General features: G+C 42.9%; 1 protein-coding gene across 1 annotated transcript in view; it reads right to left on the reverse strand.

The window, feature by feature from the left end:
- fras1 (Fraser extracellular matrix complex subunit 1) overlaps positions 1-21,497 on the reverse strand; it is a 421,086-nt gene that overhangs the window by 186,529 nt on the left and 213,060 nt on the right. Inside the window, exons 18-20 of the mRNA XM_079566634.1 lie at positions 18,780-18,920; positions 17,990-18,136; positions 2,323-2,478 (exon numbers count right to left, since the gene is read on the reverse strand). Coding sequence (XP_079422760.1) covers positions 2,323-2,478; positions 17,990-18,136; positions 18,780-18,920 — 444 coding nt within the window. The remainder of the gene's footprint in view (positions 1-2,322; positions 2,479-17,989; positions 18,137-18,779; positions 18,921-21,497) is intronic.

The following is a 21,497-nucleotide window of genomic DNA, read 5'->3' on the forward strand; positions in this document are numbered from 1 at the left end:
GGCATTTGACAGCTGACAGTGTAAAGAGGGTCTTTGCTCAACTCAATGCCCAAAAGGCTGCTGGACCTGACAACATCCCAGGCTGTGAGCTTAAAGGCTGTGCTGAGCAACTAAAGGATGTTTTGGCAGACATCTTTAATATGTCTCTCAGCCAGGCTAGTGTTCCACCTGTCTAAAAAGTTCCACCATTGTCCCAGAAGAAGCCGAATCCATCTTCAATGAACGACTATCGTCCTGTAGCCCTGACCCCTATAGCCATGAAATGTTTTGAGCGTCTGCTTATGGTGCACATACGATCACGCCTCCCGGCAAACCTGGACCAGCCTCAGTTTGCGTACAGAGAGAATCGCTCTACAGAGGATGCCATCTCCACTCTGCTCCACCGGCTTCTGTCACATCTGGAGGGCAGGAACACATATGCCAGGATACTGCTGCTCGACTTAAGCTCAGCATTTAATACCATCCTTCCTCGACAGTTAGGAGGAGAAGCACTGCTGGGTCTGGAGTCGGGAGTTTGCAGGTGGATTCTGGACTTTTTGACGGAGAGGAGACAGACAGTCAGAGTTGGCAACACAACATCCAAAGCAATGACAGTGAGCACAGGCTCGCCTCAAGGGTGTGTTCTGAGCCCGTTATTGTTCACACTGCTTACTCATTACTGTACTACCACTCACAGCAACAACCATGTCATTAAGTTTGCAGATGACACCACAGCTGTCGGCCTCATTACAAACAACGATGAGTCGGCATACAGGAAAGAGGTAGCGGTGCGGAGCCTGGTCCACGAAGCACAATCTGGCCCTCAACACCACCAATACAAAGGAGACTTCGACTTCAGATGGTCCAGAAAACATCATCCTCCGCTCACAATGAACAACTGTGAGGTGGAAAGGGTTTGAAAGTAGGGCTGTGCAATTCATCGAAATTCGATTACGATTTCGATTATTACACTAAACGATTACAAAATTAGCATAATCGGAAAAAAAAGGTGTTTTTGTTTTTTCAAAAAATTGTTTCTTTTTAATTTTTTTCTGGCAAAGCAGGCTTGCATTATTTCATGGCGCTGGGATTATTTCCCCTTCGCATTTCACGTGCCATGTCTCATGCTTTTGCCTGACATAAAAACAAGCAGCGCTGTGTGATGATGTCATCAGGCCGCGCTGCTCAGTTTGCTTGCGCAGGTGTGAGGGTTGGCCAGCAGGGGGCAGGTGTGAAACAGAGACCTCTCATTAATCGAGGCAAACTTGAAATCATTTGTACTTTTATGACTGTTCAGAAAACAGAAAATATTCAGCAATTTTTTTTAAAATTAATACATATATAAATAAAATAAAGACTTTTTTTAAAGGCAACAAATAATCGTTTGAATAATCGTGATTTCAATTATGACAAAAATAATCGTGATTAGTATTTTTTCAATAATCGAGCAGCCCTATTTGAAAGCGCCACGTTTCTGGGGATACATCTGTCAGACAAACGGACCACCAGAGAGAACACCACGGCTATCATCAAGAAGGCACAATAACGTCTTCATTTCAGTGGCTTCATAGGTGCCCCCTTACCACCACTGCTGGGCATCTATCTATCTATCTATCTATCTATCTATCTATCTATCTATCTATCTATCTATCTATCTATCTATCTATCTATCTATCTATCTATCTATCTATCTATCTATCTATCTATCTGGACTTTTCAAAGTAAGCACACTCTGCACAAATTTTATGTTAACAGAAATTGTCATTATTTAACTAAATGTAACCTTCCTGTTTCCACTCTTTAGAACCTAAACAATCACACACCCCAAATGACCTTTCGCAAAACCCCGCCCCAACTGTCTGTTGCCACCAGACATTCCCCGGCCCGGATCTCTTTCCATAATGGCGGTCCAAAGCAGATAAATGAGCTAATAAAAACACCACCTGCTAACTAGAGCCAAACTAATACTCATCTACCCTCCATCTTGTCGTTTGCCAAGATTTTAATGAGCTGTTGTTGCTGGACATCATCACAAAAAAAGCTGTTTCTGCTGCCGGAGTATCTGCACGTTTACTGTCTAAGTGCGACAGGCTGCGGGGGAGACAAAGCCACCGCAGCCTGTCTCTCTTCCACAGCAGAAACATCAACTTACCAAGAGCGTGACTAGTTTCATTTAAGGCATCTGTTAAGCCATTTGTCCTCAATCTGGACGATTTCGCGCTGGCATTGCACCAAAAAGACACTATACGTCACTCACATGCACGTACTGTATAGTGGAATCGTCCAGTAGCCCACAAAGTAAACAAAAAGTACATGGAATCACTGGCAGAAACTGTGACTCACGGATGCAGGCTCCGTGGCGACCGAAGTGCGTCTCCGGACACTCGGAAACGCAGCGCTCTCCCAACAGCCAGGTCCTGGGCGCCCGACACCACAGACACACGCTGCCCCCCGGTGAGCGGAGGTCAGCAGTGCAGCGCTGACAGTCCGCACTGCATTCTGGGAGAAAACACATAGCACAAACAAACATCAATACGGTTATCTCTACATTTAGGCTTCCATTTCTGAAGACAAGCTGCCTGTAAACGGTTGTAGCAATGCAGACGCTAATTTGTGAACGGTTGTAAGTACATGAGTAACTTTTTGAAGTAACGGGACTTCTCAAGAGTAGTTTGAGTAATATGAAGTATGTAAGTTGGAAAAGCTTCAAGTGAAATAAAATACATGTAGCTTTTTATGTACGTTATTCTGCACATTTTACTTTCTTTTTATACATTTCTTCTATCTGCCGATATCCGATATTAACCGATACTGAGAGACTTTCTTAAAAGTGGCCGCTGTGAGATAAAAAGTGAATGGTCCTCTTTTCTCCAGTGTGAGATCAATAAAGTCTGATCTTCTCTTGCAAACGAGATGTTATCAATCATAGGCTACCTATTAAATAGCCTAATAATATATCTGAGAAATCCTAAGCCAAACAGAGGCTAGTTTTGATCAAAATCTCAGTCGTTTTTTTTTTCTTGAAACGGAGATATCGCGTGTTTTATGAAACATGCGCCATTTGAGCCTTTTAGTTTTGGGTAAAGCCAAACTGGAGAAAATGTGCTGGGTTCAGTTGGGGGCTAGTGTGAACCAAACAGAAAAATAAATGAGATACATTACATTTACACATTTGTTTCCATTTTACAGCAATAGAGAATTTGATTTGGAGTTGTTTGTAAGTATGACATGACAGGACGGGGCGACGGTTGGGCAGGTGTGATCGGAAGGTCGTGGGTTCAAATCCCAGCTCCCGCAAATGAACACTGTCGTTGTGTCCTTGGGCAAAACACTTACTGTAAAGCGCTATGATAAAGGTAGAAAAGCGCTATATACTGTACGTATGTGTGTTACATCTGCTACTGCTGCGTCCGAAACCAGTAAATTGGTAAGAGGTTAGCGTCCGCCATTAAAAGAAGCTTCCGATCTGTCAGGAGTTAGTTAAAAAGGAGCCTTGATGCTAACTATCATAGTCACTTTAGCATAGGGACCTCTGGTGCTAACTAACCGGGGATTAGGAGCCATGTGCCATCCCATAAGCCACTGCGCCAAATCCCCCCACCCCCCTTGGCCCCACCCTCGAGTGATTCATGCGCAACCACTGTTGATTGACAGGTGCACATTTAATAAGAAAAATATGGAATAAGATTCTGCACAAGCCAAACAATACAAAAGTGACTAAATCCATGTTGTCGTGACCACAGCTCAGTCACATGTCAGTGTTAAAGAGCCGCCTCAGTAAATGGTTTAAATGAAGGCAGTTGTGCTCATTTAGTAGAAACTTAATCCACATGGATCATTTGCTGCTGTAGCTTTATGAAACAGCTGTTGGAATAAAATAACACTAAGATTTTTTTTCTCCTTAAATGTCTTTGTTGTTGTTGTTGTTGTTGTTGTTGTTGTTGTTGTTGTTGTTGTTGTTGTTGTTGTTGTTGTTGTTGTTGTTGTTGTTGTTGTTGTTGTTGTTGTTGTTGTTGTTGTTGTTGACGACACTATACAGTAGGGGGCGACATGCACTTTTATTTGGCCTCACTCCACCAATAACTTTAAAGAAGATGAAGAACAGCAGCTGTTGGTGAGGTCACTTCCCCTTCCCCTGGGATAATGACACTGATGGACAGAGGGCTGAAGGACGGAACAGGCGTTACGCACTGCGGTCAGGCTCAGGGCTGAGTTGGGAGGACGGGCCAGCAGCTCGCGCCTCAGTAGAAGTCAGATTGGGGGCTGAGTGAGAGGCGGCCGGGGGGACAGATGCAGTAGCCTCCACAGAAGCGCTGGATGTCACGACGATGCGCAGATGCAGGCCGGTGTTGATTCTGTGGCACCGCCATAAATGACTCTAATGCTCAGATGAAATGTCCAGATGTGACTTTTCACAAGTTTTAATCGTCATTTATTTCAGTTCTGTTCATCTCAGAGCTTCCCAAATCACACATAAGGTGTATCAGAATGTCTAGTTTTGTAAAAAAAATAAAAAAAATAAACACAAAACGCTAAAACTATTATTTTTGTCTCTGACACTTAATGTGTTAATAAACTGTCATGGAAAAACATTAAACAAGAATTACTGGAATTTTCTACACTAAATATCCTGGGGTAAAGATGGGCTTTTTGGTTGCATTAACATAGACAACTCACATCAAGTGATCGCATCATTACGACTTGTACAAAACGCATTTAGCAAACTGTAGCTCCCTGCGGCCTTTTTCACAGCGATCAAAAATACTTTTGCAGAGGTTAAAACTAACTCAGCGATTGAATTGAGGTACAGCATGTCCATATTAACAGGAATTTAGTTGCTTGTGTTTTTAAAGCGATGAGAGCCAAAACATGCATCAGTTCAGGATCAGATTAGCCTGGTTTTACCAGACCCTAGTACTCATTTCCATTCGTACAAGGGTCTGGATCTTCACAACTGAGCTCCGTTGTCAGATGGGAGGGGTGAACTCCTCTGAAACGATTGGATCTGACATTCGCTAGCGTTTGGTTGTGACGTATGTAAGTTACTATTCTGTAAGTTTCCTTAGGAACAATACAGTGGGGAAAAAAGTATTTGGTCAGTTTCCCATAGACTTTCTATTGGATTTTGGCCAAATACTTTTTTTCCCCTCCCCACTGTATATACTTTTTTTCACACATTTTCAGCCTGATGATGACTCACGACATAAACTTAGACGTCAATAGAGGAGAGAGTGTCATGATTCGTCTTTTGTTCATGTTTTCTTGTGTTTGGTCTTGTCCTGTGTTTTATTTTGACATGTGTTCTGTCCTTGTGATTTTGCTTTACTCCTCTCGTTATTGCCTGCCCTGCCCTGATGTGTTTCACCTGTGCCCCGTTTCCTCTTGTATTTATACCCCTGTGTTTCCCTTGTCCTTTGTCGTGTCATTGTGTATGTCAGCCCCGGTTTTTGGTTATGTCTGGATTTTGTTATTTTTGGTTTTAATCCATTAAACGTCACTAGTTTTGTTGCAGTCCTGCATTTTGGGTTTTTATTTTCTTCACTCCACATCCATGACAGAGAGATGGAAATACATCACTCTTCTGAATCTACGGCAGCATAATGTTCCACTTCCAAAAAGTGAGCATTGGAGGGGACTTTTATAATCAAGTAATCTAAGTAACAAAGCTACTTTTTAAAGGAATAATCATTACTTTTTCAAGTAATGCGTGGCAACACTGTTCCTAACTATTAATATTTTATATAGCAAACACTCAGAGTGATGTTTGACCAGTTGTATAAGTGCTTTTACTGTTGTAATGAAATCAAACATTTTGAGCACCTCTGGTTGTGGTAGACAGCTGAATACAACATTATTTTGTCAAAGCAACCCCAAATTAAAATAATTTTCCTTTCACCCTTTGAATCACGAATAAAACAATTTCTCTCAATCCACTGATTAAACGTCCTTGTTCTCGGTCCTGTTAAAGCCCATTCTTTCATCATTTCACTTGCCTTGACACCGTTTTGCAAAGGAATAATTGTAAATGGCAGTAATTTCCTCCTGGCCTCTGATTCCGCACAGCTGCTTCTCTCATCTAAAAGAAAATCCAATTCAAAAGCAAAGGCGACGGGAAAATAAGCTTCGAGATCGAACATCACGATACGGCACTCGTGAAAGTTTATGAGACGTGGATCAGCGCTGTTTGGGGTTTATAAATGGCGGTGCTTTCCGCTCAGACACTGATCGACGAGGCGATACACCGGCTGAAGAGGGACGTCCCGAGCAGATGAGGGTCGTGTGGCACGGGTGAGACAGGAAGTGGAAAGAGCCTGCATCAACACAGCGGAGATGTGGGAAGATAACTGGGTCAGAGGCTTTTGTGCATATGTTAAGGGGGAGAAAGTATCTTAAAGAGAATCTTGATGTGACTATGATGGCTTAAAAATAACTTGTGGTGCAAAGGTGAGGAGAGAAGCTGCAAAATGTACTCAAGTAAGAATAACAAGGCTTGTACAGGTAGCAGAAAGTCAAAATTAATGTTTCTTAAGAAGAGGAACAAGGGGATAATTCAATATTCAAAAACTAATCAGATACAAAAGGCAACTGTTAGCCGTTAGCTTGCTCAATGCCGCAGCAGTTAGCGTTCACGCTTCACAGCCAGAAGGTCCCAGGTTCGATCCCTGTCCTGATGTGGAGTCTGCATGTTCTCCTGCATGCTCCTCCAAGCGCTCTGGTTTCCCCTACCACTAAAACATGTACAATAGGCCAGAATGAGTGAGAGTGTGTCTGAGAGACCAGAGGGGGACAACGAATGGATCCGTGGCAACCAGTGCCACATCGCAAATCATGTACGATCCGGATGTTTTCAGCTCAGGTCAAAGCCTCGTTAGAAATCATGAATGAACGTGCTGACCTTCGGAGATTTCAAGTCAGATGCAAATTAGCATATTCGCCTTGTTCTGCCCCGCCCATTTGTGCCTCTGTGTTTCTTGTCTCTGCACTTCCGTCGTATTGACAATTCCGACAATCCAGACCATTTTTCACGATATTTGTAGCACCACAGCGTATTCTATGTTATAGCTATGGACACAAACTAGGGCTCGTTTGAAAGGTGAGAATCTAAGCTCTCTGTAGGTGAGAACAGTTTGATACGTGCCTCGGTTCATGAGAAATCTAAGCTAAACAGAGGTGAGTTTGATCAAAATCACAGTTTTTTTCTTCTAGATTTGGAGATAACGGGGTTTTCATGCAACACTCTCCTTTCTGATTAACTCTTCTCTCGTCCTCTCTCCTCTCTGGATGGACACTAACGTTATGGGAAGAGGCAAATGCCTAAATATCTCAGTTTCAAGCCAATTTTCAACAACAACATTGTTGACACGTTTTGAAACACCGCGTGTTATCCATCGCTTTTTATCTTGTGTGCATTTAAACACCCCTCCTGGAACCGCCACCTTAACGTGGTGGAGGGGTTTGAGAACCCAAATGATCCTGGGAGCTCTGTTGTCGGAGGCTTCGTGTCCCTGGCAGGGTCTCCCAGGGCAAACAGGTTCTAGGTGACGGGTCAGACAAAGAGCGGTTCAGAAGCCCCTTATGAGAGACCAACAGGCAAGGTTAGAACCATGAGGCCGTCCTCCCGTGGACCCACCACCTGCAGGAGGAGCCATAGGGGGCTGGTGCAATGTGATGACCCGGAAACGGACAAGTGGAAGAAAATGGATGGATGGATGCATCTAAACAGCCTGGTTCTCGGATTGAAGACTTTAACAGGATGTTTCTCAGCCGTCCTTGGACCGATTTCAACCATTTAAAAACTCAGAGAAATGTTAAAATCTCAACTGCTTCGATCTGTACATGGGAAGCCACTCTGCTTTGTCAGAGAGTAATGTCAGGTTTACAGCTGTTCGCTAACGCAACCTTGGACAAAAAAAGAAAAAAAGAAAAGAAACGCAATAATACATATGAAATGTCCAGATTTTTTAGCTTTTGATCGTCATTTCATAGTTTCATAGCGGCACAAAATGTGTTCAGAAATATTATTACACAATCCAGAGCTCAAATGCCTGGTTAAGAAATCCAAATGTGGAAAATACTGGCACAACACCGCATTTAGTCATATATGATGTTCAACGGTCCCTCTGACCAACATCATTCATTCATTTTTAGTGGGAATAGAACGAGATGTGTGCATTTGTAGGAACAGGCTCAGATTGCTAATATTTCTATGATTGAATCTTCTTTTCCACGGCCCCACGTACAGTATATTTTGAATCGTTTACAGATTCAGCTTTTCGTGACGACGGCAAAAAACGGCGAAGACAGACACACATCCTCCTCCGCGAGCCGCTGAAAAGCCTAAACCCATTATCTCCTCTGCTCTCTCACTCTCCTTCGAAAGCGTGAGAGCACACTTTTGTTCCCAGTTTCTCCGTCTCTATCTGATTGTGTGAATCCTGTGTGTGTAATTTTTTTTTTTTTTGGGGGGGGGGGGGAGGATCTGCAGATGCTGAAGGAAGCCGAGCCGGCGTCAGCCTCGGGCGCTGCGGCTCGTAAAAAAACGCACAGGACTTTAAACCCCAATCTCCCGCTCGCATTGTTTTCCGGTCACAGAGATCAGACTGGTACCAGACCGGAGTCAGCAGAAATAAAACTTTAGAAACTTAAGAGATAGTGTTGTGCAGATTCGCAGCGAGTGTGGAGCTGTCACTGTGAACGGATTCATAGCGATGCATGCAAATTGAGGGGGTAATGGAGAGAATAGAAACCGGATCTGTTATTCGCCCGGTCTTGACAGCTTTGAGGGAGGACAAGTTCAAAATGGATACTTCTTTGCGTAATAAAACCGTGTTTAGTAATGATGTTACATATTTTATGCATAAGTCTTTTGGACGACAGATGAGCAAAAACAGGCGAGTGGCCTCTTCTTTGTCAGCTTTTATTTATACGTTTTTCACAGTAAAAGTGTGGCTGTCAGCTGCTGGGCTTCAGTCGATATCACAGCATTCTAAAGGCCTACATTCAAACAGGTGTGGGGCAGGTTCAATTATTATTTATTTATTTATGAAGATTTTATTAGAGGATCAGCCCCAAGAGTTGAATCATCTCGTTTTCATGGGGGTCCTCAAAATGTCCAAGAAAAATAGAACAGAAAACAGCAGAGTAGATGCAATCAAATCAAACAAAATGATACTAGTAATAATAATACAATAAAAACTAAATAATAATAATAAACGAAACCTTAACGCACACACACCACACACACTCACACTCACACTCACACAATAGCTCTCATATTTCACCTCCCCACCTATTATCGAAGGAGTACAGTGGTTCCCAAACTGTGTTGTTTATGGTAAATGGCCACAACTTATACAGCACCTTCCACCCCCCTTAGGTCCAAAGCGCTCCAAAGTAATGACCCAGTCACCAATTTATGCCACTAGACACAATTTAAACAATTTTTAGGTAAATTTTATATTATTATAATTATGATTATGATGTTTATTATTATTATTATTATTTTTTTTAAACACATCATGAAGCCGAGGCGTTAATTCAACCTCAGCATCACCCACCACCCAGCCAATGAGCGCCTCCGTGAGGGCCACACCCCCACCTCGGCCCATCAGCGCAGAGCCGCACCTCCGTGGCAGCCAATCATCTACCTCGTCCTGCTTTTAACCTCTTAACTGACGCCTGAACCGAGAGCATTTTCTCCAGTTCAGTTTTATCCAAATCCTGTATGCCAGTGTAACGCCTCATTTGAAAGACCTACAAAACAAATCTGATCTTTTTCCTCACATCATCCGATTTTTTTTTCACATCACTTTTTTTTGTTGGGCAGTCATCTCATTTTTGTCAAATTTTCGTGACTTTTTTGTCACTTTTTGGTCAAATTATTCGCATTTTTTTTTTCAAATTCTTATCACTTTTTTGTCAATTTTGTGTCACTTTTTCGTCCATTTTTTCTTAATTTTTTCATCTAATTTTTCTCACTTTTTTGTCCATTTTTTGTCCATTATTGTAATTTTTTTGTCCATTTTTTGTCCATTTTTTCTCACTTTTTTCACATTTTCATCCTTGTTTTCGTCTCAGTTTTGTTGCTATTTTCAAACCTTTTTACCAGAAGCTTTTGGACTGGGGTAAAGCTGGAGAAAATGTGCTCGGTTCAGGTGGGAGTTAAGGGGTTAAAATTTACGACATACCTCTTGCAAGACTGTGGCTAAAATAACGCATTTCTGCACTTTGTGCATGTTCAGCTTCTGCAACTTGTGGGTTTTGAGAAAAAATTGTCCTTCTGCAGTTTTCCAGTTTTTTTATACGAGAGTTTGAAATTTTTGCATTGGTGTGTTTGTGCGAATCCAGCCAATGGGGAGACTCCAGGCCTTTCAGCCATTTGTGCAACTTCTGCCAATCAAGCACTGAGACCATTTCAACAGTTTGACCAGTTTATGGAATATAAACGTTTATGCAATATTAACAATTTATGCAAATTAACCACTTTATGCATTTTAAACCGTTTATGCAACTTAAGAGTTTATGCCATTTAGGATTTATGAATTTTAAAGAGTTTATGCAATTTACATAATTTATGCAAATTAACCCATTCATGCATTTTACCACTTTATGCAGTTTATACAGTTTATGCAACATGACATTTTATGATTTTACCACTTTATGCAAATTCGATTATGCAAATTAAGCAATTTATGCAATTTGAACAGTTTATGCAATTTCTGCATTCGCTTCCCGCAATTCCGCAGTCAATCGCAGTTTTTTTTGTTATTTGAAGATTTCAGATATTTTGTGAAAAGCGTTAGCTCTGTTTACTGTTCTAATACCCTAACCTGAATACACAAATGTTCAGTGAATCTTACAGTGCATTTACATTTGCAATTATTTAGAAAAATTACATGTTGTAATTTGAATACAATTCCAATTTTTGCCTGTTGCAAATTTGCAAAATACCTAAAACTATATCTGTACTATGTGCTACAGAGAAATTAACAATCTCCACTTAATTTACCATCAGCTTGAAAGCAAAAACACTGATAATATATTTTTTTATGTAGTTGGAAATACATTCAGGCGTTAAGGGGATAAACCTCTGGCGATCATGGTTCGTTCGCTTCCCAGCTGTGCTGCGACCCGCCTCCGCCCCGTCTCCACGCCTTCTACCTGCTGCATCTTCACGGGTCTTCCACACCACCACTAGTCTCCAGACTCCGGGGAAGATATCCCTAACTCCAATCCGTCCAACCATATTGACTTCAGCTCATACATCAATGTCTACCGCCGGGGTAGGATCGCCAAAAACTAACATTCATGTCAATAAATCTTCCTAATTACTGCTTTTGTCTGTCTGAGTCTATCCAGATGGAATTGCTTTTGAGGAGATTTATAATTTATTATGTAAATGTATATTGAATAACCCATTTTGAGCATCCACAACTGCATGAATTTTGAAAGACAAAACGAATGTAAAATTGCTCAAAATAAACTAAACGAAAAAACTAAAATATAAACAAAATTTTCTTTCAAGATAAGATTAGGGTGATAGTGAAATGGATAGTCATTTTAGATAGTTTAGTTGACTGTTAATAAAGGGACTCTTTCTGGTCTATATAAATTGCTTACACTGTACTGTACTATATACACAAACACAATCACAGTGGGAACAGGATGTAGGGCAAATAATTCCCATGCCAGAATGGAAACCAATTTGGCGGAACAGAACAAAAATATTCCAATCAGTAAGACTTAGGATGACACAATTTAAAACACTGCATAGAGCTTATATAACACCAGCCAAACTCAAACTAAAAGATCCGCAGGTTTCTGCTTTATGCTGGGGAGGTTGCAGACAAAGGGGAACATTAATCCATGAGGTATATATATATCAAGTGGTATAGTTAGTGCGATATCGAAGTTATTGAATGTCAACCTGCCCCTTTACCCAGCTACTGGTTTAGTGAGATACAGAGAAGCCCCATTGTTTTTTTGCAACAAAAAGAATAATAATGATTGATTGGGGGGAAAATAAATAAATAAACTGTTTTGCAATAGGTTTAACTTTTGATTTTGTTCAACTCTGGAATAGCAAAGTAGGGGCTGCAACAGGCAAATAACACAGTGTCTGGGAGGTCATTTCTATGTGTCGTATGGTAATCTGTAGTTTTGGCGCCTGGATATACTGTATCTGTTTTAGGTCAAAAAAGCATTTTCTAACCAACAAAGTGTGCAATATGGATAAAGATACTATATATCACAATACTAATTTATATACTCTTTAATATCTTTGACTGTGGTTGCATCGCTTGGCGTTGATCTGTAGGTGAATGTAAGGGGCATTCACAGAAGAATTGCTTGGAAATGTTCCGTTTTCATCTCTTCTAAAGGTCTCATGATTATATTTGTGTTTTAACATTTATATTGTTTCATTAAAGCAGTCTGCACTTAATGAAGAAATATTCGAAAAGGAATGAGATGAGATTTGATTTTCAAACTGTCATTGGACGTTCAGATGATTTTAGTCTGTTCTTGTTGACAAGTTGTGGTCTCATCAATTACTTTGAATTTAGTTAGTTTAGTTTTTAGTTATTAGTCAAATCTTAATAAGAAAAAAGATTTCGTTCGGAAAATCGATTAAAACGCACTGTCGTCAAAAGTATTGGGGCTGAATCAGACTTTCAATAACCATTGTTCAGCTCCTTCTTGTCCAATCTTGTAACCTTTTCTTTAACCACAAAGGACCTCACTTAATCCTCCCCTTAAGATAAACTAAATTGGACGTTGCCAGCTCCGTACCCTTCGGACTGACGATCTGGTAACTTAGCAACTACTAGCAGTGCCCCAAAACGAGGCCAGACGCCGCAAAATCGCAACACAACACAACCTTCGACCTCAAAATCCTGTCCGATTAATAACGCTTTCCCCCCCAGTGGGGATGTTGCTGAAGACGGTGGGCCTAATCCGTGAGTTAACTTAAACCAAGCGCTTTCCGGGGCATTCTGGGACGTGGATCAAAAGTAGTGGACCAGATGTGCGTGTCTTGAGTTAGATACGCGAGAGGAGAGTGGTCTTAAATGAATTATTAAAAACATGGGCATCGGCGAGAAGATGAGAAAGGAAAGATACAACTAACTTAAAGTGCATCCGACCAACCACATCACTGGAGGAGAGAGAGGGCCGCAGAATGAAGAAAACACACATAGGCATGGAGGCGAGGTGAGTTTTCGTGAGATCCAGTCAAGGTCCGACACGGTGGTGCAGTGGTGAGAAGGTCCTGGGTTCGATTCCCAGCTCTCGCCGTGTCTGCATAGGTTTCCTCGGATTTCCCATAAAAAATCTGTACAAAATGTTCCCCTCTTGAGCCAGGACACCCATGGAAAAGAAATTCCTAATCTTAGAGGGACTTTCCTGGTTAAAGAAATGTGCTCATCTTACCGGAGGAGAGTGTCTATGACAGGCAGTAGGTCTCCGCATGGTCTCCTAAAAGTCTACGAGAGGTCTACGCGGTCTCAAGCAGTTGTCTCGCAAACACTATTCGTTGTCCTCAAGCTGTGGGATACGAAGCAGAGCTCACAGAGACTCCATATGCCTCTTTCAGAACCCCTTGGTATATGACACGTCTTGAACATATTGCAGGGACGTCACAGAAACGACTGATGAACCACTTTCCAGCAATTTTTTAGTCCCTAGCCATTTTTATTGTCATTGTCTACGGCGACGATGGAACTGGCGACTCCGCGATGGAAGAGGCACAGTCGGAAGGTTTTGACTTGGCCTTTACTGTTCCCTGACCTGAACTTCATTGACAATCTGTGGATAGACGTCAAAAGAGCAATGCGTCGAAGAACTTGACGACTTCTGTAAGGAAGAATGAGGAAAAATCCCTATAACTAAATTAGAATTGAAAGACTCTTGGTTGCCTGGAAAAAAACGGTTCCAAACTGTGATATTTGCCAATACAAGGTATTTCTGCAGGTGTCCATGCTGTTGCTGTGGCCGTTTTTTCTTTCTATCTTTTTATACGTACAAGATGAAACCGTAGCCTGATTTTGTTTGACATTTCACATTTTGACCAGGGGTCCGACTGGGGCATTTCATTCATGTGATATTTTCCTAAAATATTCATCCAGTTCACGGTGGTTTGACATTTTTAGGAGTGATAAATAAACAGCAGTTCAGTGGGTGCAAAAAACGGCACAGGCGGCTAATGTTAGGGCAGGATTTACGCCAAAACTTAAATTCATTCTTTGCTAATACCGGTGTTTCATTACTGTCCAGGTCGGACATCTCGTCTCGTCGTGGTCAGCTACTTCCTCAACTTGATCTGACTCCCAATTCTTTTTCAGTGAGTCTTTGTTTGGGCTCTGCTCTGGGGCTACAGCTGCTGGGAAGTGTATGTTTTGGTTCTTCTTGGATTTAGAGCCCAGAGCCCCACATGTGCCGTTGTGTTTTTTCAACGACTTCAACATGTGCTCGCCTCTGAGCCGCTGCTGAGCCTGGTGCTGCTGCTGGCTTCCCTTGGCTCCTAGTGCAGTGCCACTTGACTTTTAAACCAAAAAGTCATTGTAGATTGCAGATTGTAGAGTTGAAATGCTTTGGGCCATTCCGTAGCTATACATTTATGGTGCAACTGTAGAGACTGCACGTGCGAGAGACGGGGGACAGGTCAACAACGCTGAAAGGAAGCAACTCCGCATCGACTTTGGATACTTTCTCGACTTCCTTGCTCTACATCTCGATCTGAAAACGATCGGGTTTGTGCGCGAGTTTCTCCGCCGTCAGCGATATCCGAGCCACAGTGCCCTGATTACATTCTGCCCCGTCAGATCGCTCCGTTACATAAGCTCATAAATACATGAAGATCGGAGCGTACAAGAGGCACCGGAACAGCTGTCTAACTCTCGCTCTCTCTCCTCCCCTCCACTAAATGAGCTTATATCCAAACAGAGCTGTCCGTCAGTAGGATTTCACACAGACTCCTCTCTCCCACAGCCTTTCGCTCGAGTTCAGCCGTGACCCGACAGTAAACTTCGACTGCGGCGACAGCTCGCAAACTTTTGACTCCCCAGAAAATATGATACAGTTCACGAAAAAACTTCTCGGGCCTCACAGAATCAACAGTTTTAGTGCTGTGATAGAAAAACGTTATACAGGACGTTATGGAGGCGCCGATTTCTCATTCTTTGCAAAATGAGTGGTGGATCAAATACTGTGTTTGGCTGTAGCGCCTTTAGCCTTGATCCCAGAACATTCGCTGTGGATCCAGTTGTTGTTTGCAGGTTTGTGCGGCCCACAGAAACAACATTCATTCTCTAAAGATCCACTTACATTCTATACTTCAGCGCTGCATCGCTCTACACAAAACCCAATGGGCCACCCGGCAGAAAACCCAATCAATTCTATATGATGCGCGGCTAAATTAAGACTCCTGACATGAATAATGGATCGACGGCCGAGTGAAAGCTGCTGGTTCCATTCCCAACAGACTGTCCACGCGTTCATTCGCACCACAGCGAGAACGTGCGTATCGAACTTCACTAATCTATACTATACATATTGCAAAGGCTTAAGCGCCTGGTTACAAGATACAGTAAATCTACACCGCATCAAAATACCAAAGTTCAGCGATTGCAATTGAAGTGATTCCCAAATATAGAGCTGCTAAAACATGCACTTGACTTTTCTTATTACGGCCGCCATGGTCTCGCTGCAGATGAGCCGAGCCAATATTTCATGAAAATAAACGTTTGAATTTTATCTTTATCAGCCGCCTGCAGGAATACTGGCACCACTTAAAAGCAGCGAAACCACAGCTAGCGTTTGTGGACATTCCAGCTCCAGAGCTACATGATGTACAAGCCTGCTCGAGAGAATGCCCTGAACAACAATCAAAACGTCGAATCCTGGAGACAACATGTTCATAAATTGAAGAAGTGTTCGGCTCAATGATGCGAGCCACAGGTGTCTTTTACTGACATGCTGCAAGCTACTGGTTTTGGACGCTCTGCTGACGCGAAAAAATAAATAAAAAAAATCACAAAGAAATGGTTTCTGTTCCCTCTTTGATACCTTCCTTTGGTTTTTAGAGTGGAAGAAACATTCTGTGCACAATTACATTTTCTTCCGTGGACTCACCACCTGCAGGAGGAGCCGTAGAGGCTGGTGCAATGTGATTTGGGCAGCTCCAACAATAGATATCCTATAATAAAGGCTAGATGTCTTAAGGCGGAGTCACTTCCGGCATCACCGGCGGCCATCTTGCCACAGGGAAGCTTTCTGGCGAGCTCTGTGGTATATGAATTAAGGTCCAAACACAAATCCTCTTATCTTGCTGAAATCTTGACAGACTTACAAACGGTTTGGTTTCTTACAAACGGTTTGGTTTCTTACAGACGGTTCGGTTTCTTACAAACACTATTAACGTGGCTATAATTACTATAACAACTATAATTCTGAATGCTGGAACATGCTGAAATGGCAGATTTTCTTTTTTATTCATATGAATGCAGTGTCATAACTACATCTCTGACGTTTATAACAAACCAAACCGTTCTGGTTATTTAAAAAGTACATGCACCGTAAAACACAACGCTACGAGTGAGCGAGCTCCCTGTGGCAAGATGGACGTCGACCTGCATTGGCCAGAGCACGTACGAGACATCTAGGGCCAGATCTTGTGGCGGCGCACGCGGCGGCGCAGGCTCTTGGCGAATTATTTTCGGAGTGGCGACGCTATATGTGCCATTCGCCTCCGCCACCTGTGAGGGGGCGTCACAAGAGGAGGTGACTGCACTGATGGAAACACGGCTGACATTCACTTCCTCGTTTACATTGCGCTGTCTTGCGTTCTTTCTTAAGCCTTAGGCTCTCACAGGTCAAACTAAAAACTTTATTTACCCCATTGTGAGCTAAACGATGTTCACGTCTCGAGAGAAAAAGAGCTACAGCGTCCGCTGTGGCGCGGATCGGCCCGCACTTGGCGTGAACGCGAAGCAAAACAAAAGCACATGTTCACCCCCCACTCCCACACAACCACTCTCCTGGACGCGGAGTCGATCTGGTTGGAGGAAAATGTGTGTCTCCTCCCACTTAAATGCGCCAAGTCTGGAGTGGCAAGATCACAAAGTGCTCCTACTGAGCGCAAAATGTCACGCTATCGTCTCCGTTTTGATGCACAAGATCGGGCCCCAAGTTTTTAGTATATGATATCTATGGCTCCAACAGCTGCCCCCCCGACCCGGAAACGGAAAAGTGGAAGAAAATGGATGGATGGATGGATCTCAATTTGTTGATTTATAAAGATGAAAACTATAGAGATAAGTCCACAGTTACACCTTAGGACAGCCCATGCACAAAGGTTACCCAATGTCTGTGTTTTATAATAGTATTTAGATGGTTACTTACTATGACTACTATTTTCCCGCATGTGTGTTTTGTAGACTAGCAACTTAGCAAGTAGCCCACAGCATTTTGATTATCTTTGAAGCAGCTAAATGTTGCTCAATATGGACATGCTGTATCTCTTTATTTTGCAGTTTTGCAGTACTTTTTAGTCACTGTTAGTGCATTACGCCCCTAAGCATAAAGCGGCTTAAGAATGGCCAGACCCATTAGCGGCTAGTTAGCTACATTAGCCTGTCGTCTTGTAACCACTGCAGACCCGGCGCTGCGGTACAATTAAGACAACATTTAGCTTTGGTTAAATCCAGCACAGACTCTGATTTAGGGAGTGTAGTCTGTAATAAAGTCAGCTCTATGTGGAATATTGCATTTCTACACCAGTTTGAGAGTGGCATTGGTTTCTGGTATCAGCACCACATTCATGAGTACAAGCGTGTGGTATCAAGCCGATACTTAATACAGGTATAGGTATCAGTGAATCTTTAAATTTGTACAGAAAGAAATGGGACATATTTGACTTCAAAGACAACCGGGACGCTCGGGACGGGGTCTGCGTGAAAGTGGCAAGACAAAACAATGGACAAACAAAAACCGTTAACAAGGATAAATGACTCACTGGCGCAGGTCCCGGTGGCGGAGCTGAGGTACTGGCCCTCCCCACAGGGCGTCCTGCAGTAGCCGCTGTGCAGAGAGGCTCCGGGGGGACAGGCCGTGCAGTCGGCCTGGGACGGTCCCGAGCAGGAGAGGCAGGAGGGGTGGCAATCTGCACAAGGCAAGAGGTAAAGTAAGTCACTCAAATAAAAGTACAGGACGAAGAATGGGAGTCAAATAATCTACTTAAGCAAAAAATAATAAAATAATGAACTTCCAAATGAGTTAAATGTGCTTTCTTCATGAAGAACTTCTCGTTTTACAAAAGACACTGGATTAATCCCTGGTGCTATGAGACTTTATTATTGGGATGTTTCGGATTTACTGCAGCGTTTCGATTCATCAGCAGCACATCTACAAAAATAAGTGTCTTTAAACTACAGCAATATTGAAATGGCTGTTTGGAAGATATGCAACTTTATAATATCAATCAATGTGAACAAAATATGGACAGAAAAGAAAAGATGATTTGAAGAATTCAAAAGAAAGAAAAATGGGGGGACATTGAAAGAATTGTACAAAAAACTAGGAGGAAATAGGGAAAAGTTTTTTTTTTGTGTGTGCAGATTTCTGATGGTTTGCAAAAAAATATCACTTCATCATCGTTACAGAGTCCCCAAAATATTGAGATATTAATTTTTGTCAATATGGCCCAGCCCTATTGAGAAGAAGTGATCGAAACTAGTAAAGCAGGTAAACAAACCTTCTGTCTTACTAAAAGAACAAAACAGTAATAGTAAGAAGTCTTGAGTTACCTTGGCAGACGCCCTCCTCGCTGTAGCCCCCTTGTGGACACTGGGGCACGCAGCGTCCCCCGACCAGAGCACTGAGAGAAGGACAGGACAGGCAGGAGTCTGAGGACGGACCGGAGCACTGCAAACAGGACGGGTCACAATCTGCAACAGACAACAGCGAGACGTGAGACTGTGACTCTCCTAAAAACCCATCCACCGCACTCTCAATCTCCTCTTGTAGCCCAAACAATGATGAACTGATAACCACAATATCCCAATGCTCCCTGGTCTCTCCCACGCTTATTCATTCACAAATACTGACATGCTCGGTATCCACGTGTACCAAGAAAGGCTGTAATCTTGTAATCTCCTTTGTGGGAGACAGCAGCGGCTAAAGACAGGAGAAATGTGCAGACTTTACTGAACTTAAGAGCCATTTTCTCCAAATGAGGTTTTCATTCCACTTGCTTAAAGACTAGTTGAAGACTCGAGTTGCCGCTGGTCACGGAGATGTCTCTCTGTGAAAACGAACAGGTTCAATTTCAACAGCGACTGCACACGGTAATGTTGCCGACACTATTTGTTGTGCTCGATCTGTGAGACGTTTTTGTGACGTCCCTGCAATGTCTCCGAGACCTGTCGGACACCAAGGAGATCTCAAAGAGACTCCATACGTGTCTTTGAGATCTCCTTGGTGTCCGACAGGTTTTGCCTTAAGGTCAGCACACACTACACGACTTTTCTAGTCGTAAACGATTTTATATAGAATGGGGGGTCCACACTACACGACTGGATTCAGTGCGATTTTCGAACGTCTGGGGGTTCACACATAACGACTGAGAATCGTAAGAGCGAACACACGACACGATTCTGACAAACAGCTGATGTTTTATAACACTCTGTCCTCTCTACGGCTTCGAAAACTGACCCCAAATCCGCAAAGACAGGCCTGTGTTTGTGAGCGCGGGATAACGTGTGCGGGTCCCGATTGGTCAACGGTGTCAACAATGTCACAACACCGCAGCGCTAGCTTACTGCTACTACGAAGCTTCAACTTGGCTATAGTTCTGTCAAATGGAGATAAAAGTTGGCGACATGAAGAAGCGGGACGTATTTCAGCGGATTTAATAAGAAAAGGAGACGGGCGTCAGCCTCGAGATGGAGGAGAAAGCGGAGAGAGGCGAGCGGAGAAAGCGGGGAGAGGCTAGCCGCCGTTAGCGGCGAAGTGAAGCTGAGCAGTTCGTCTCCAAACTCAGTAAGTGCCGCTAAACTCTGTTCGTGGTTGAAATGTAGCTGGAAAAGGTGGTTGTCGTGAACTTTTGGTGATATAAAGTTGTGCTGTTTCGTGTGTGGGGCTGTGGCCATGAAATGAGTCGTTTGTGCCGCTGGTTTAACAGAGAAGTGAAGACAAGGAGGCGCGGCGGTGTTTTTCTGTCTTTATATCTTTCTGTCATTCACATTTGGGACGGTACAATCACCCACGTTTCTCCCGTACGTCCAAAATCGGGCTTAAAAATCAAACATGTTTGATTTCCTACGACTGGAGTCTAGTCGCGTCTTTCTACCGCCCACACTACACGATTCGAATGTCCAGTCGTGACCCCCCCACACTACACGACCCCCCCACACTACACGACCCGACTCTGTGTGACTGCCTTCGACTAGACGCGACTCGAGAAGACTCGGCACGACTGAGAATTAGAGCAAAATTGGGCATAAAAGTCGTGTAGTGTGTGCTGACCTTTAGACTCACCTTATCTCAAGGGTACATCTCAGAGACATCTCCGTGACCAGCGGCAACTCGAGTCTCCAGTGAGTCTCCAGGCCAGTGAGATAGGCCCTTAACCTAGCTCTTAACTCCAGGTGTGGCAGATTTCTATAACAAGTCTATCAGCCTTCAGAACATGGCTGTGGTTTCTACTTATTCAATTCCATTTGTTGTTGTGGACGCCGACGTTAACAGCAGCAGAGCCGGGATTGTGAATATGCACTTTCAGATTGCCTTCTCTCCTACGCAATGATCTGCCTCCATCCCGTCTCTAAATCTAAACCCAATTCAAAATTATGAGCCGATCAGCAAAAAAAAAAACACTCCTCAGAGAGTCAACGAGTGCCCTCTGCTTTGAAACAGATGAGAAGTGCAGCAGTAATCAAAACACTCTGCAGCGGTTTGATATGAGGCTGATAGGAGCAGAGAGAGAGTTCACAAACGGATTTGAAACACTGGGGAAAATGATGACAAACACATCATTCAGGAGAGGTAGTTGCAAAATGTTTGAATATTTGTGAATGAACGAAAAATAAATGTCTTTAAAAGCATTAAAGCTTGTTGTGTCCAATTTTCTGTTATTTATTTTTTTCATTCCTTTTGAATATCAAAATCTCCCTGTCATTGAGATTCTGAACCTCAGTGGGACTTTTACAGATAAATATTGTTGAAAATGTGAGGCCCGATCTTGTGTTTCTAAATGTAGATTTTGGCGCTGACAGGGGGCGCTCTGTGAAATCTGAAGCTCCAGACCTGATGCAGTAACTGGGTCGGTCGTGGACTGGACAGACACCAGTGTGAATTTCGTTGACAAAGATACCAGAAGTCATTATTTTTGGTTACTAAAATGAGACTAAACCGAAATTAAAAGTTGTTTGACTAAAATGTCCACACAACACGACTGGGTTTAGCCCGATTACACAGTGGGAGGAAAAAGCAAGAATCCACTATTTCCACCTAGTGTTCTTTCT

Source organism: Gobius niger (assembly GCF_951799975.1).
Source record: "Gobius niger genome assembly, chromosome: 1".
Classification (NCBI taxonomy): Eukaryota; Metazoa; Chordata; class Actinopteri; order Gobiiformes; family Gobiidae; genus Gobius; species Gobius niger.